This window comes from Cuculus canorus, chromosome 4 (assembly GCF_017976375.1).
Source record: "Cuculus canorus isolate bCucCan1 chromosome 4, bCucCan1.pri, whole genome shotgun sequence".
NCBI classification, from domain to species: Eukaryota; Metazoa; Chordata; class Aves; order Cuculiformes; family Cuculidae; genus Cuculus; species Cuculus canorus.
The window spans coordinates 57,852,279-57,869,595 of record NC_071404.1 but is presented as its reverse complement, the minus strand read 5'-3'; the positions used below and the strand labels follow the sequence as shown (position 1 = coordinate 57,869,595).

General features: G+C 40.0%; 1 protein-coding gene across 2 annotated transcripts in view; it reads right to left on the bottom strand.

Annotated features, from left to right (window-relative positions):
- Nucleotides 1-17,317, bottom strand: part of LOC104064698 (transmembrane protease serine 11E-like) — a 44,436-nt gene that overhangs the window by 7,176 nt on the left and 19,943 nt on the right. Inside the window, exons 5-7 of one of the 2 annotated variants that reach the window (XM_009567058.2) lie at nucleotides 13,589-13,656; nucleotides 10,172-10,335; nucleotides 972-1,010 (exon numbers count right to left, since the gene is read on the bottom strand). In XM_009567058.2, coding sequence (XP_009565353.1) covers nucleotides 972-1,010; nucleotides 10,172-10,335; nucleotides 13,589-13,656 — 271 coding nt within the window. The remainder of the gene's footprint in view (nucleotides 1-971; nucleotides 1,011-10,171; nucleotides 10,336-13,588; nucleotides 13,657-17,317) is intronic. The other variant, XM_054066327.1, reaches the window with a different exon arrangement.

Here is a 17,317-nt window from a genome sequence, read left to right as displayed (position 1 = left end):
TTTACATCAGGGAGGGAGAGGACAGGGTGTCTGCCCTGTGCAGGTAGGATTAGACTTGATGAAGGATTAAATTTAAGTACATTTTAGCCAATTTATAATAGACATTGCTTCTAACTACAATGTGCTTAAGTAAAAAATGCACTCAATTCCATGATAAGGACTCTTCTGCCTTTAGCGCATTATAGCACACCTTTCAGCTAGCTGTTGTGGCTGGCATTAAAGCAGTCAACTAGCCCAATATTGGAAGGCCTTCTCGCTCGCTCAATTGTACTATATGCACCTAGAAGTCATGTGAAATGTTTTAGCTTTTGTGTAAAGCCATGTCTTAGTCTCTGCATGTCCGAATACACAATGAAGCAGACACAGTGTAAAAGCTCGCACTGATACCAACAGCAACTGGATCAGGCTAGTAAATAAACAAGTGTCTTGAGCATTACAGTGCTCAGCCCTCATTGGCTATGTCCCCTGTTCCCTAGATGGCAGGGTCTACATTTAATATGCACCCTCCACCTTCCACACCACTGCTTCTGGAGGTGCCATAGGGGCTTATGCAGTAGGACCTGAAAGTCTCCTCGCTGCCAGATGCTAGATTTCTAGAGCCCTCAGCACTTGGTCTTTTCTCATTATTTGCTCTTTTCTCACAGATTTGCTGGTATGTTTAACAGAAGGAACATCTCCCTGAAAAAAAAACCACCTAACTGGGAAACTCAGAAGTGGGTGTAGACTTTGCCTAGAAAAGATTTTTACCCCATCACCAGAATTTTCAAGTCAGTCTTACTAAGTATCTTAGAAGACGCTAATAAAAAAAAGGTTTCCTCATAACTGAGCAGGATTTCTAAACACAGGGCACATCTATTCATTAGACAGGAGGGTGAGAAAAGGCTTTGAAGGGCCAGGAAAAGTCTTCAGAGACTATTAAATGTGAATTAAAACAAGTGGAGATTTCTCAGGCTTAAAAAGCCTTCACTTACTGTCATTGAAGAGAGCTTCGGCTCTTTTCGCCTCCAAATCTGAAACAAACAAATAGTCAGGGTAAGGCCAGGACAGCACAGACAAGGTTTCCCATCTGCATGGTCATCCTGCCCAACAGCTATTTGAATACAGGGCAGCTCAGGAGGTACAGTTGAGGGGGATGGCTAGAGAAACCAGCTTAGCATCTTTGTGATCACATTCTTGTGCAGGTTATTGCACTCCTCTCTGCAGTGTTGCTTGCTGTTCTCCAGCCAGCCAATATCCTCTGAGGACCAGGGTCTCCTCCATCCTGCCAGACCCTGATGTTTCTGGAGAGGAGTATAGAAAAACCAAGACCTGGATTACTCAAGAAGCACAATTTTGTTGGAGAGAAATTTTTACAGTGGAAAGTTTTGGAGTTCCTTTATTGTAAAAAATCAACTGGCAGCACTTTACATGAGCGTGAGGCTAGAGGAGATCTGGTACTCTCTCTGTGCCCTGTTTGAGATCAGAAAGCACTGACTTCACTGCAGCAATGCCACCTAACTATAGCAGTGGCTCACTCTCCTTTCTCCTGTCTTGTTGAGTGATGAGGTGTCTGGTACAGTATTGATGCTAAAAGAGAAATTTATTACGTGGCACCACAGGTTCTAGCAATACATTCCCTCCTTTATTAAGTATATTGTGTGTTTATGGACAATACAGTATGCTTATGCTCATGCTCATGCTGAAAGCATTGGCTGAAAGTATAATTCTATTCCACTTCTTCCAGAATGCTATTTTTACTAGAGCTTCCATTTTAGTTGCTAGTAGTCAAAACAAATTTAAAAAATAAAAATTAAAATCAAATCACACTTTCAATACAATTTTTAAAATTGCATAATGATTCTTGTATAACATCCACAACTTCACATTTTGCGGCTGGATAGCCTTTCTCAGCAGATCCCTGTCCATATCCACTTACTTCATTTCTCTTTTCTCTTTGGTGCTACACAGAATAATATCCTAGGTTTGATCCAAAACCACACCAAGACAGGGAGAGCCTCTTTTGAATGCAAAGGGCTCTGGCTCATACTTGTCACCCATTGTGCTTGTATCACTTGTGTTTTTCTTGTGGGCTTGACACTCCTTCTGGTATGCAGGTGAATTGCACGTTTGCAATCCACCATTACTAGACATGTACTCATTCATTTCTCAATAGTACGTTAAGCAGATTATGATAGAAAAGGAAACAAACAGAACACCAGTGCATATACAGCTTGACTGCAGGGAATGTTACAGAGCAAAGGCAATGCCAGGGCTGCCGAATGCACATGCAGCCACTGCTTTATTTTGTAAGAATGAGAGAGAAGTTATAATTGGATGTTTCTATAGCAACACAATCTTACTCATGATGAACAGGAACTGTTCACATAATAAATATATTTTGCTGGTGGTCAAGCAACAACTTACGCAGTCCCTTTTCAGTAAAAATGCTCTTTTGTACTTCTTTGTCTCTTCCTAGGAGAGGAAAGGAGGGAAACCCTGAAGTATAGGTACTTCTGCATTTCAGGAATATTGGTTGGATTCTGTGAATTACCATGGATCATATGGTTGTTTGTTGCCAAGATCCCTTACACCAAGATGTAATAATACAAGATGGTAAAAGCTAGGCCAGCAGAGGGATTCAATGGTGGTGGAAACATTACTGTTTGGTACGTTACAAAGCGAGAAAAAAAAATGCATGCTGACCTGTGCTACGGATTTGGCTACTTCACCTGTACGTTTATATTAGCAAGAAATGCTTTGAAATATCTGGCCCTACTTGTTTATTACAACTGTGATGAGCATCCAATGTTTCCCTAGAAATTCATACAACCTTCAGAACCAGGTCATCATTTGAGTCACTGTATTTTATAGCTGGAAATTGGTAAGAAAGCAGCAAACATGATCAACAATGAGAGCACCTTTTGCCTTCAAATGCAATATTGATAAGAATGTTTTTTTAGTTCCTCTCTGGGTGGAGAGATATTTACCTCATAATGCCTAATTATAAAGCGTGCAGTCAATTATTAACACTTACATTATGTTGCAAAGCTCATTGAGGAGACAAAAGGAGCAACCAGATTGTTCAAGCACAGTGCCAGAAGCAATTCAATTGGCATGTTCTCGCTGCACTGAGTTTTGCTGTGAGTCACACAGCTCTTCCACAAGGCACGTCTATATCTCTATTTGCCTTCTTACGAGGCACTTAGAAAAAAAGGACAAACCTCACCTGGGCAAAATTTTACGCATTGCTTCCATTTGGACTGACTTGTGTGTAATTGGAGAAGCAGGTCTTGCGCGTACACACAGTGCACATGACTGTACAGCTTTGAATTTTAGCATATTTTATAAAATACCACAACTATGCAGCCAGTGTACTCTCACATGCAGCCACTGCTGAAGGAAAAAGGCTGGTGACACCTGTCAATAAATTCAATGCTGCGTTCAACACGATAGGGGCACTGCTTTGCTTTAGGGATCTGCTGGATGCAGTGCCATGAACGTGTATACCATACTGGGAGCTGAAATACAAGTACTCAAGAAAATACCACAGCAATGGAGAAAACTTCAAAGTAAAGGTAGTTTTTAAGAGCTAAAAGCAGGTCTGTCTGTCAACAGACCCAGGAACTCTATGCAGAGTATCACAGGTGGAATTAAGGGCACAATACCCAGGATTCAAAACCAAAATCCCAAACCTTGAGCACACACATGTGCTTGGAAACCTGAACTAAATGTCACTGTTTTCAGGTTAATGGAGCCCATGGTAGATCCCATCAAAAGCAGGGAACACTTAGGATTATATGATACTGCTGGAAATCAGGTTGCTCACTGGCTTACCTCAATAGGACCTTGCTTTCTTTGTTACTAGCTTGACATTTTTGGCCTGGTCAACTGCATAGCTTCCCATCATGCCAGCCAACATGTTGCAAGCCCTGCCTTGAAGCCATCACTTGTAAGGCACGAGAGACAATTTTCCTGCCCTGCTCATTTACTAGTTGCCCTAGTTGTTTGCACTACCAAGAAAAAGCATCAATTAGTAACAATTAAAGTGTCATATCTTCTCCCAACCACATAGCGCTGCAAAAATAGTTGGTTGTGCCGCATTTAGTAAAACAGTGTTCAGGCTTCCACTGTAAACAAGAACAAGTTGAACTTGAACATGCATTACCTACCTATAAAATGGAACTTGTTATTTAGTTAAAGCTTGCCTAGTTTAAAAGAGAAAACTACTGTTTAAATTAAAATCACAGCAATCTAAAAAATGATGGTTTAAGAATTCCATCTTTCAGAATTTGGCTCTGTTCCCCAAGTGGACAACCAATTTTTTCAATACAGTTATTTTGCATACTTAGTAGATACAATTAGCTTAAACCACACTTAAATTATTGGTCTTAATTCTTAATTTCCTGCTAATGAGAATAGTGACTTGCAGCTACTACTTAAGATTAATATCTTAAATTTCTTCTTTTTACTGCTCAATATATGTGTTTGAGCAAGCATGGAAAGGAAAGGGGAATAAGTAAGAGCAGGAAAGCATCTTTATTTTGGAAATTGTGCATATGCAATAGCCAATGAAGGCCAGGATTTCTAAGGGCCCAAAGATTGATCCAAATGGATTTATTTGGCAACTGTCTAAATGTCTGCAGGTTCATAGTTAACTGCAGAGTGAATGTGATGACTTACCTCTGAGGGACTGAAAGATTCTCTAAATAACATCAGTGTCACAAGAATTGACCTTGTGTCCACTGCCTCATTATGTTTTAGCCACAGAGATCAGTGTTTATTTTAAAAGGAAAGTAATAAGCAGAACCCTCAGTAACAGAAATGGAGGAGACATTATATTGAAGTAAGGCAAGCAAATGCATTATTAGTAGATACTATGCAAAATTAAAGATGAGAAATCTATTTTAACATTCTGATACAGCTTCACCCAATAACATATTTTTTCACAGATACTCATTCCCACAAGAAACTCGATTTTCTTTAAAGGTTTCCACCTGTGATTTTCTATATGTCATGATATATCTGCTAGCTTCAAAGGCAAAACTATTATATGAAGTTCCTGCATCTTGCTTGTGTAAGTTGCTTTTTCCCTACAGAGAAGACAAGGTAGAGATTAAATGGGGTGGAGAGGGAGGAGAATATTGTAAACATTAAAAAAAAAAAAGAAAAAGTATGTACTTTGGTGTTAATAATATATTCTTGGACATGAGTTTGAAGCATAGCTTTGTGAATTGCACCAAGGAGCAGAGGAACCATTTTCCCCACTGTTTTTCATCACATTTTAATAACAATTGCCTCGAGAAGAGACATAATTACAAAAATTCCTAGCTGCATCAGAAACAGGAGGGTCACCTCCTTCAGTGTCATTTAGGGTGACAACAGAGCATGCAGGCAAAAAAAGGATCTCTGGCAAGTTTCAGTAGGTCACCAACCTGGGCATCCAAGAGGAATGTCATAGAGTCCATCTGTCCTGCAGTGCGGAGAGGTGGGGACAATAGCTCTACCCTAATATTCTTTAATTACATTAAAGACCATGAAGGCCCCAAGGTACAAGGGTGAAATGGGAATGAGAGCAGTGAGTAGCAGATTCAGTCAGGTTCCCAAAAACTGTACCTGAAAGGAAATGCAGGAGATTTCTGAAAGACAGCAAAACATGAGCTCTGGGCTCAGCAGGAAAGTCATGCCTCTTGTGTAGTTACGTAGTTCACACAACCCAAAACATCTCCCCATTAATCTCCAGAATTCTCCTTGCGGTCTCAAGAGGAATTACCTCCCTAGAGTTAGGCACCCTTGTATAAGTAGCAAAACATGGCTTAGGTACAGATGATGCAATTCTCATTCCTTCAACAGGGGAGAGTAACCTGGTAGAGACAAGACAAAGGCTTTGTACCTCTAATTGTCCTTGTCACCCAGCTCTTCCTTTCCTACTTATGTCCACTGGACCTGTCCCTACACCCATGACTTCCCCCACCCCATCCTGTCAACTATATCTTAATTCTGTCCACCTCATAGAATACCTAGAACCCCAGCTGACTGTCCTGCAGTCCAAGGAGGGATTAGCATAGGGAACTATATCAGTTTGTAGTGTGCATCCAGCCTGAAATAGTTTTTAGCATTATTTTTCTTCCTGGCTTAGTCACACTCTGGCTGCATTCAAGGTACCCCTACAGCTGGTGCAGCCAAAATCACTTGCAATCCCTGCAGGTAAGGCAGAGAAAGGGAAAAAAACAAGAACTGAGCAAGGAAATTAATCTAATCAACTTATCTGGGTCATCTAAGAAGATTTCCAGCTTAATTCCATCATCACAAGTATTGCAAAATATTCATTTAAAAACATACTTCAGTCCCTCCCATTTCAGTCAGCCACTCTAGACTGTTGCAAACACAGAAATATACTACCTTGTGCCAAACTAACAGCATCAAAGTGGGGGAATGGCAGATCTCCACATTATTTCCCAATGTACAGATGCATGTCCTGTTCCACTCTCCCAAATTGCTGTTGTGGCTAGTAAAGTATACAAAAACTGTCCGTTGTGTATGTTATTTGAGATGAAACATTCCTCAGTCATCCAGGCCAGACACTCATCTGCATGTCCCAAAGAAGACTTGATAAAGAAGGAAGAATGTGTCTCCTAGGTTCTGTACTTTGTATTGGAAGGAAGCTTTAGCAAGCCCCAGATGCCAGATAAATAGAAATAATAACAGTTGATTTGTTGATCAAAACCAACTCATGACTCATTGTTCACGGTCAAAACCCTTGGCTGCATAACAGGTAGGAGTACTTCCTACTTACTTTAAACAGTGCCAGTGATCTTGCAACCAGTTTCTTTCAGCAAGTATATTCCCCAAAATACATTTTGGTTGATTTCCAACCTACCTGGCAAAGGGAAATAGTGGCAAGCTCCTCTACCCTGTGCTTAACAGGCATCTAAACTGTGAGGTGACTTGACTTCTAATGAAGAAATATGGGGAAAAAAAATTCAGCCGTGTAGATCTCTTGTTGCTAGAACTATACAGAGGACAAACACCTTCTTCTAGTACTAGTGGAAGTGCAAGTCCTACTATGCATGCTTTCAAGTCACCTAACCTGGTGTTTCATTTTGCTGGCCCTTGCGCTACTGTTCAGAGGTCACAGGGCTTTGTCTGCGTAATTCTCCACTGAAAAATGTTTGGGCTTCCAGTAGGGCTTATACACAAGTGCAGAGATCTCTACTGCCTGTCATTTCTCATTAAAGCTAAAGTGGCTGTCTGGAGATATCCTTGTCCTTGACCATGGGACTATGGAGTCTAGCTAAAGAAGAAAACAAGGACTTCAGTAATAACACATCTAAAGGCACTCTGATACAAATGTGGTTTTGCAGCCATATGTAAAAAACATCTAGAGTTTAGTGATGATACAGAACAGAGACAATATTATTTTGTTTTCCTTCAGGTTTTGCGCACTTGTTATTTTTTTCATATCTGTATGACTGAGCTTTTCTCTCTTTTTGAAAAAAAAAAATGAGTAAACTAGTATCTCTTTAGATTTTATCCATTCTTTATTCCCAGCCCTCAGGAATGAAGAGTTAAAGCAAGTTCTACCTCTGGACTGGCAGATTATTTAATTTTGTACTGCTGTCCTGAACTGCTGAAGATGCCAAGAGTTGCACTCAATTTGCAGAAGTGTGTTGGAGCTGATCCCCAAAGCAAATACTTCTGAGTGAAGTGCAAGTTGAGACATGATGTTGAACAACAAGACGATTAGATCCTGGGAGGAAGACTGAAGGAAGTTCTCCTTATCAGACCCTCCTAGCATGCAATGTAAATAAGTTCCTGACCTGGATTTGTTCAACTAGTTAGTATGCCTAGCTAAACTAAGCTATATATTATGGCCCCCAAATTAGAATCTTTTGATAAGGTGATTACAATGAACAGGTTAATGATTTTTTACAAGCCATTATGAAAATGTTCCAAGATTGTCTTTGACATAAACAAGGATTCCAGTTAGCAAAACCACCAAAGCTACAAGGAAACAAAATATAGAAAGGTGCTACAGTGCATGTTAAAAATCTAGGGCTTCTTAGATTTCCTTGGTTTAAATACTAATGTTAGAAAGGATATTTCAGGAGGAGAGAAAGTGGGAAATGCAAAACATAGTTCCCTCTCTGGACTTCCAGGATCTGTTGAATATTGTCACTTCTCACAGGAAGTGAGGAAGAAGACGAGCTTTACAAATTGAGACATGCATCTCCTCTGAAAGCATAGGAGTGCTCTATTCTGTACTCTTCACTTGAGTCAGCCAGGTTTTCTTAAACAGCAACACCAACAGAAGTTCATCTAAGCCCCACAGCACTGCTGAAATCCTATTAGTAAAGAAAGAACCAAATTGGACCTTTTATTTTCATCTCCTAGAAATGGCAAGGTATTGTTTATGTTCCTTTGTGTCACATGTAAAAGTTGCACAACACTCACCCTGTAGTGAGTAGTAGACCTATATAGTCGGTGTTGTATGGTTAGGCTGGGAGAGCCAAGAAAAGCATCATGAAGTTTATCATACTCTTCATCAAAGTAATACAGAGATGCCATCTTTTACTGAGGCCAAATATTTAATGAAAACATTGTGATTCAATTACATAAGATAATTTTGTTAAGTACCAACTAGTGCGTTACTGTAACAGCTCTGGTGCTGTTCAAGGTCAACTGAAACAGAGTTTTGAGTCACTTTCCACAATTGTCAGACTCAATAAAAGCAGCTAATTGGATAACTCAATGAGAAGATCACGGTCCTTTTCTAACAAGTTTTTTTTTTATTCCTTCTAATTTTATCTGTTATATAAGGCACCAAATTAAATGAAGCTTCAGAATTCACTGAATTATGACCTGATTGTCTTTAAAAAAACCCAAACAACAAGCAAAACCCACAAAACACAACCCAAACCAACAAAACAAAAAAAACCCCAACACCCCCCCAAACCGCTTTGAATCTCTCCAGTTGATGTCCACACATTTTTTCAGTCTGGGAGAAACTACATATACACTTTGCTGAGGAACTACTGGCATACAAAAACACAGCAGAAAACCAGTGATTCTTTGCTCAAAGGGATGCCACCTATCATTTTGAGCCATTCCAATGGGGAAGACTGGTTGGCCCATCAAGAAACAATGAGGATGTGACAGCTCATATTTGAGCTTCACTGCATTGCCGCAATGTAATGTGCACCAAGGACAGAACAAGAGGTTGCTCCTGGTCATTTCTGAGTGGGAGGAAGACTGGATCCATCCAGCATGGAATTTGGCCCAGGCTTCTTGTTCTTTCAACACAGCCATCTGGTTTCTGCAAATCTCTGCTGGCTTAAATAGTCTAATGTGGAAAAGCAAGCAGCAAGTATCCACCTCTCTTCTGTACTGTTACCCTTGAGCTAGGACTAAGTGGAAAATAAGTTTTCTGCAAAAACAAATGAACCGAGTATCTGCCCCTTCCTTTCAACTAGCAACTCATTCTTGAGAAGTCTAACATTCAGAAAACATGCTGACTACATATAACTGAAGCCAAGTCAGAGACAAGAGTCTAAGCCTGCACAAAAATTCTCTAGCAGATCGGAAGTATAGAAGGGGCGGGAAAACCACCTTTCAGTCTCTGTTTGGTGATTTATTAAATAAAAAAGATAGTGCTGTTAATTTTCATGTCCTGCAGAAGCAGGTCTGCTTTGCAAAGAAGGGTCTACCTCCTCAGCTGAGAAGCCATGTAGGTGAGAACATTTTCCTTTCCCCTGGAGAATTTGCAAGGATTTTGATTTTTTCACCAAATACATTTTTTCAGTGCATTGGCTGTTTCCACACTGTCAGGAAAGCATAGTTTCTACGCTTTCAGGCTCCTCAGAGATGCAAAGACCTAGGGAGCATGTTTGTGTTCCTGTGTACTGAAGCACTGTGGTGAGGCTTCTCCTCTTTACCTTACAGTAGCATGAGGTTGGTACTGCAGTTTGGAGGGAAGATAAGGCTGTACTGTGAAGCAACTGCTCCCGTTGATCCATATTTAAGACTTATTTAAAAGATTTGGGTGGGGTTTATACGTTTCCACTAATTTTGTTTCAAATGAGCAGGAAAGGCTGCCATTCAGACTCAGCAATAGTCATCATCAGAAGGGAAAAATCAAGTCTTATCAATCAGAAAAGGGCAAAAACAAACCTTAAGAGAGATGTAATACACTTACTTGAGACAGTAGAAGATCTGACGTGTATTCGCAAGGGCCCTTTGTATTTTTTCAGGCCCCTCCGTAATATCCTTTCAACTCTTTCTCGCAATGCTTCTCTAGAATCCGTGGAGGAGAACCAGAATGTGAGCAAAGCCTCTGCCATCACACCATCAGCATCTGGGCTACAAACCAACAAAACACAGTCTGGTTACTTTCAGCCCATTTCTGCGTTTCTTAGTTTTTATCTTAGCTCCTCTATCAAAGACAGTGTAACATAAAGAATTAGATAAATGTTTGAACATTTTGTACATTTTTGAGAGAAGGAATTGTCAAAAGGAATCCAAGCAAATGCTGAATAGTCAAACACATCTTAGGCTAGAAGAAAGCATGATGCTTTCTGTGAACAAATGGCCAGACCAATGTTATAACAGTCTAAAAAGCAGTTACTGACTACATGTTTGGAACACAAGAACAGGAGGGAATTAACTGGTTTGGTTTGATTGCAATGAAAAGCTAGACACCCAGCACTTCAGAAACATCAGGTAGATGGTTAATTGTATCTGGACAACCCTTCCCAGGGCCCTGTACATACACAGAATAACAATTTCCAGTCATCATAAGCAAAGTACTTGAGCAAAAGGGACAGACCACAGAACCCAATTCCACCACTGCAACCACTTTGGAGAATGTGACTAATAACTTCACATTGTGAAACAATAAATGAAACTCAACAGCATAACCACAATCTACTTATCACAGTCCAAGAGAGAGACCACAAACGGGGCCTTCAACATCTCACTGAAAAGTACAAGCAGCACCCACACTGGGACACAGAATTCCACAGTTTTGATGTAAGATTAAGGAAGAAAAAGTCTTCTAACAGAATGAATTCACCCGGCAGTAGCATTTCTTTTCCTTAAGACATCAGGTATTGCAAGAGACTGAATATTAGACTATAAACACCAAAGTGACCAGTCTGTCATAGTAAATCTTGCTCTGTGCTTGCAGATGGCTTATCCTTGGTCATTACCCAGGGGAGATAAGACTATGCACCAAGAACCTTCCCTCCTGTGCCTCCTCCTGCCTGAGCCAAGCAGCAATGACACAACCCACAACAGGTAGAATCACAGTTAATTTATACAGGGGGTGAGCTAAAAGCAGGTTGCTCTGTATTAAGCATTATTCAGACAGGAAAGGAGAAGAGAAAGTCTTCCATTTATATCTTGCTATCTTGGAAATTTGTCGTTATATAAAGGAAAAATAAGAAAAATAGAAGGCAAGTAGCTTATACTGAAGTCATGCAATCAGGCTACAGCCTCTGAGTGGAACATGCACCAAAATGAAACACATTCCTACTACTGCCAGTGAAAAGCAAATAAAAGGTCATGTGTTATGAGCACACCAACACATGCTGAGTGTTTCATAGCTGAGCAGAAAGACACATTCCTTGCCTCAAGGATCTCATAATTGAAACTGATACAGCTACACGTGAGATTTCCAACAGGCTGGTTTTCCCCTTTGTGCCAACTTCAGTGTGATTGCCACTCCATTTATTTTCCAGATATTATCTGATCCAACTGTGGGTGTTGCTCTGCATTTCTGAGGTGTTCCCTCACCTCTACCCCCACTCCTCTTCCTGTCCTGTGCCTGGAATTACTGTATCAACTCTTGCAAGGACACCACACCTCACAAAACCCTCGGGTAAGTACAGCCTCCCTTGAATCACTCACCATATAGCAAAGGTCCAGAGCCAAAAACACCTAGTCAGGATTTGGTTTGTTTTTCTTAGTGAGCAGTGGGCATTTCTGAATGCATTGTTTATACTGAGCCCAAAAATATGCACAGTACTTTTCCAAGCAAATTCACAGCAATGACCCTACTTAAAAGAGTTTGCAGTCTGAGCACTTAAAGGCATAAAACTTTTATATTTGAGAAAGCAGACAAGCTTTGGTGTATGCAAGTCTTGCATCCAGCACAGCAAACATCACACAAAATACTTGAGTCTCTCCTTGGGAAAAAGAAGTAATGAAAAATACTACTTCTCCCTAGAGACTGGCATCTCAGATCTTTAAATTTTCTTATAGTTAAGACTCAACACCCTAGTCAGTATTGAAACACATTCCTAAAGCTACATTCCAATAACGCCTTGTGTGATTTGCCTAAGTGAGGCTTAGGTTAAGGCAGAGCAGGACGCAGGATTTCACAAACCATAGAAGAACAAGGAGAGATAATTCACGAGAATAAGATCTGAGGCTGCTCTCATTAGTCTTGCAGCTTTAGCACATGATTACTAAGACATTCAAGATTTAATTGCAAAGTGATGGACACTGTCACTCAGGAACAAGACTGTAGTATTACAATAGACAGTTCTATAAAAAGGCCACTTTCAACACTCAACGGTGGTCAAAAAAATAAAAAGAAAACCAAACACATTAAGTATTGTTGGCAAATGAGCAGAGAATAAAAGAGAAAAAGCATTGCTCAAAGATAATCCCAACCACAGGTCCGACACCTTCATCTCAAAAAGCAGGGACAGCAGACCTGAAAGAGATAGGGAGCAGGTTGACAAGATGACAAGGAACAGTTCCTGCAGAGAATGGCTAGGCAGAATGGGACTTTCAATTTAAAAAAAGGGGTGACCTCATGGGGTGCAGGAGAGAAAAGGGATATGATGCAAGTGACCAATACTGCTAATTGCATGGAGAAAAGGATAGAGATCAACTTTTCATCACCTCTTGCAGCACAAGAAATAGAGGCCATGGAATGATCCAAGGAAGGTGGCTCATGACAAATAACCCGCTTACTAAAGGTTTAAGGTGCACGAATTGCAAAAATCCAGGGGACACTGGACAAGTCTTTGGAAAAAAACTTCACTGGGGAACGCTAAACAAACCACAACCTCTTCAGGAAATCCCAGGTGGTAAATAGGTGGACATAGAAAGCATACCAAGAAGCAGTTATCGTACATGTCTGGTGTGCTGCTGCTGTTCCCTAGGCACCTACTTGTGACAGTTCTTTGAGATGCAGCAGTGACAAGTGAGTGTTTCTGAACCAGCAAAGCCAGGCTTGGATTTTACTTGACAAACCCAACACAGTAGCAATAGTAGAGGTAAAATGGTGTCTGCATTATAGTGAAGGAAATAGTTTTGACAATGTTTTTTATTTTTAGATAGCTCAAGTTGTACCTGCTCTATTAGCTAAGGCTTGCTTAAGATCGGAACGTAAACTTGTATAGAATTTGGACTGGCTGAAGATTGTCCTCTGCATCAAGATCCAAAGGAAGCCACAGTTCTGAATAACATTATGCTCAAATGGGGATTATGCTCTAGTCTTACATAAAATACACTTTAGAATCAGACCAAATTGCTCTCTATCTGACCTTGGTGTACATTTTATTTTACCTCAGCTGCATGCATTTATTATAGTCTCACATACCTCACTCTGATTAAGCGTGAACGGATGAATTTTTTCCTTAAAATGGAATTGTAAAATGTCTTGTCGATCTGTTGAAAAAAGAAAAATGTAAGATAACAAAAAAGGAGGAAAATGGGCACGTTGCTGGAAGGACCACTCAGAAAATAGCGTTCAGTTACAACCTCACAGTTTACAGAGCCAAGAAACATAATCCAGCACAGACTCTAGATAACATTTGCCACAGATTTTTCCTAAACATTTCCTATTCGGCCTAAGACATATCATAAAAAGTTAATTTGTTTCTAAATATCCTGTGACTACAGTGTGCCACTATAGTGCTGTCCCATCCATATCCAGGCGTAATGAGAGATAACGAAACACCCTTGAAATGCACTACTGCAACCTCCCAAAGCACAGCCTCCTAAAGATGGGCTCCAGAAAGGATAAAGCATGCCATGCTCTGCACTGCACTGAGTCTGCCTCGTAGGATTCTTTTCTGATACAGGACTTATTCTTGGTGCTATGTTAATTTATAGCAAAACTACCAGTGATCTCAAATTGTGCCCACAAAACACCCTTGTGATTTGACACATGCTAGTGGAATTGTCAAGCAATTCTCACCAGAAACTGGAAAGCTAGGACTCATAAGGAATCAATCCCCAAATGATATCTTTGCTGGAGCCTGCTTAACCACATCCTGCTTTAGATTTAAGATGTTGTCTCAAGATTGTATGATCAGTCTGACACAGTGTAGTGTGCTATTACATGGCATGAAATTCTTCCAGGAATGGCTTAGGATCACTGAAGTATTGAGAAACAACGAAGTCACTAGTGAGTTATGCAGTTCCTCCTAGCTGCAAGACCCAGGAAATAAAATGCATCCTGTAAACATCAGATGTGTTAGAGGAAAAACTATGTAGGATGTATTAGAAAATCATGCAAGCTGTCTTTTTTTGTAGCTTTTAGCCCGTTAAGGCTGTTTGATTTAGCCAAGTCTCCAGATTTTCTGTTTTCCAAAGGAAAGATAAAAGTAATGGTTCTCGAACTGCTAGTATGTTGAAATCTTTCAGATACAGGAACAAGCGTGTAAGCATGAAACCTGGGGGTGATTCCTCCCACAGAACACAAAGCCTCTCTCTCTAGACTTGGCTATTGTGAGATGAAGCCTCATGTCATTACACAATCAAAATAATTTCAAGATGTAAACTGCACATTTTGCTATTTTAAGATTATTTTACACATATATTAGTAAGAAAAAAATAAAACTTCTTTATGGTCATGCAGTGAGCTGATCTTTTATCTTGCTGTTACTGGCAGTTATCTGAAATATCTGGCATTTGGAACAGATGAAATGCTATAGAAAAATTACAGCAATTGCAACAAGTTACTGTATATATGCAGAATGCACTTCATCCTGTCATTTTGCAGATTGTCAGCTGCTACCGCTCCATTTTATGAAACGTAGAGTTAAAAATCAAGAATAAAGTGTTTTGTTTCGTATGACTGCATCCTGTTCCACTTCCACCACCCCTTGGTTATTGGAAGTACTTGCTTTCAGATAAAAAGGTTTTGTGTTGGTTTAGGGTTTTTTTCCATAACATTTGATTATCAATTCTGTTCCAGTGTTCACTGCTTCACCTATGACTGTATAGGCAGAAGCATGTAGGTAAGCAGCACAGCCAGCTTTGTGGCATGCAACGGCATGTGCTTCGCTGAACTTTTGAGATCTTTGGGACAGGGATTTCTTTATATTGCGCTTTGTAAAGACTGGGCTGAGGTGTGTCTCAAGCTCCTGCATTGCTAAAGAGTAAAGGGAAAGCAGGCTGACTTCAAGCTTAGGACAGAAAATGGCAAGAATTCAAAATCCCTTGCAAGAGAGGGTGAAGTCAATATGACATCCCTGAATCCTTTTATGTCCTCCCGGCAATTCTGTTTCCAAGACATCTCAGAGATTGCAAGCTGGTTTACTACACTTTCCACCTGCATTTCTGCAGCAAATACAGGGATCTTTACTTCTGTTCACTTATTCTCTTGTGTATCTTAGCTACAGCCTGAGCAGCTCAGTCGATTGTGGTTTTCATACGCCAAACATGTTCAGCTTTCTCCTTTTCTCCTCATCCTAGACAACTTCCTAGATGTTTTACACAGTCTGATCAAGAACTGTGTGCTGCAGCAAAGACAAAGATTTCCAGTGCATTTGACAAAACACAATTTCACACAATGCTTTTTACAAAAAGAATCTAAGGACCCCCAATGCTACTGAACTATCAGCATCAGAGATTGTTTTCAGAAAACTCAATCCAAGAGGGATGTTAGTTATTCTTTTGGAAAGAACAGTAAGCACATGATTTAAAATTATACCAAAATTACTGGATTTGCGTTACTTCCATTGTCTTGCACAATTTCATATCTAAATGAGAAAGTAGCCTTTTTTCTCCTGCTGTTACATATTGTCACTAACTTTCCCCTCCTTAAGAGTTGCCATAGTACTATATCACCAACAAATTAAAAAAAAAAAAAACCCAAATACAACTGGAGAGTGAGTTGTTTCTTTGTAGGGCCTTTAACACCTTCAAACTTTACCTGGTATTTTTTACTTTTGTAATCTGCTCTATCTTATCAAGAAAGACATGGTAGCCAAACCTCTGCAGTCTGGCTGATATCTTTCAGCTGCTGATTAACTCCTTTGACACACATGAATATATTCCAAATCTCCTCCCAATGATGATTTTGCTACATAGATTATTAACAGTAATCTTTATATCCATACACTGTTTATGTAACACAAAAAGATGTAGCAATACACCTTCAGATAATAACTTCCAAAACTGAATGTTCTGTCTCCTGATTTTACTGCTCATCTTCTGGTAAAGCCTTTCACACCCATATCAAAAAGTAAACACCTCTATCCAGCCTGATTATTGCTTTCTTTTCAGCTTGAGTCACAATACTGGAAGCAAAAGCAACTAGAACTTTGTCCAGTAACTAGGTGGGATCCAGTCCTGCCTGGGAGAAGCATCTACACTCATTTTAAGCATTTTGGTTTGATTACAGCCATTCAAAAGTTACACTGTGATGTCCAGACCCCTTAGATTCACCGGTATACTAAGACTATATATAGACTAAGTGTAAAGTCTATAAGCATTCTTAACCAAGCGCCAAGTGCTGCTCCTTTCAAGTGAGCGGCATTTTCCTGACAACCTCTATTTTAGCATTCATCCAAACAAGATTTTCTTTAACTTAATGTTTAATAGCTAGTTTAGCTTAATGCCATCTGCTATTTCCTCAATTTAATTTCATATCCTCTATTCTTTTTCACAAAACTTCTCTCCATACGGTATAATTTTCTAAGACAAACTGGGCTTCACTCCTGAACACCAGTCTTCCTGTGCCAATACAGTAACTAATAGTGGCTAGTACCAAAGATGCAGTAAGAGGACAAAACATTCCCCCTTGTACAAACACAGCCACAAAGGAAATTCTTCCACATTCCCTGCAGCAAGAAGTTGCTTTACACCTTGAAGGACAAGACTTGTTCTCCTGTCCCATCTTGAGTAACTCTGGTTCTCGTCATTAACCTCTTTTTCTCATGTCGCACCATGGCCAAACTCTGAGGCCTGTGAGCAACCTACTAAAATCTACATGATTTCAGAGTCACTCAGTACGTGCTTCCTCGCTGAGGCACAAAAGAATCTCAGTCTCTGGAATAAGGTCACTTGCAACACGGATCATGTCACTCCAGTGGAGGAT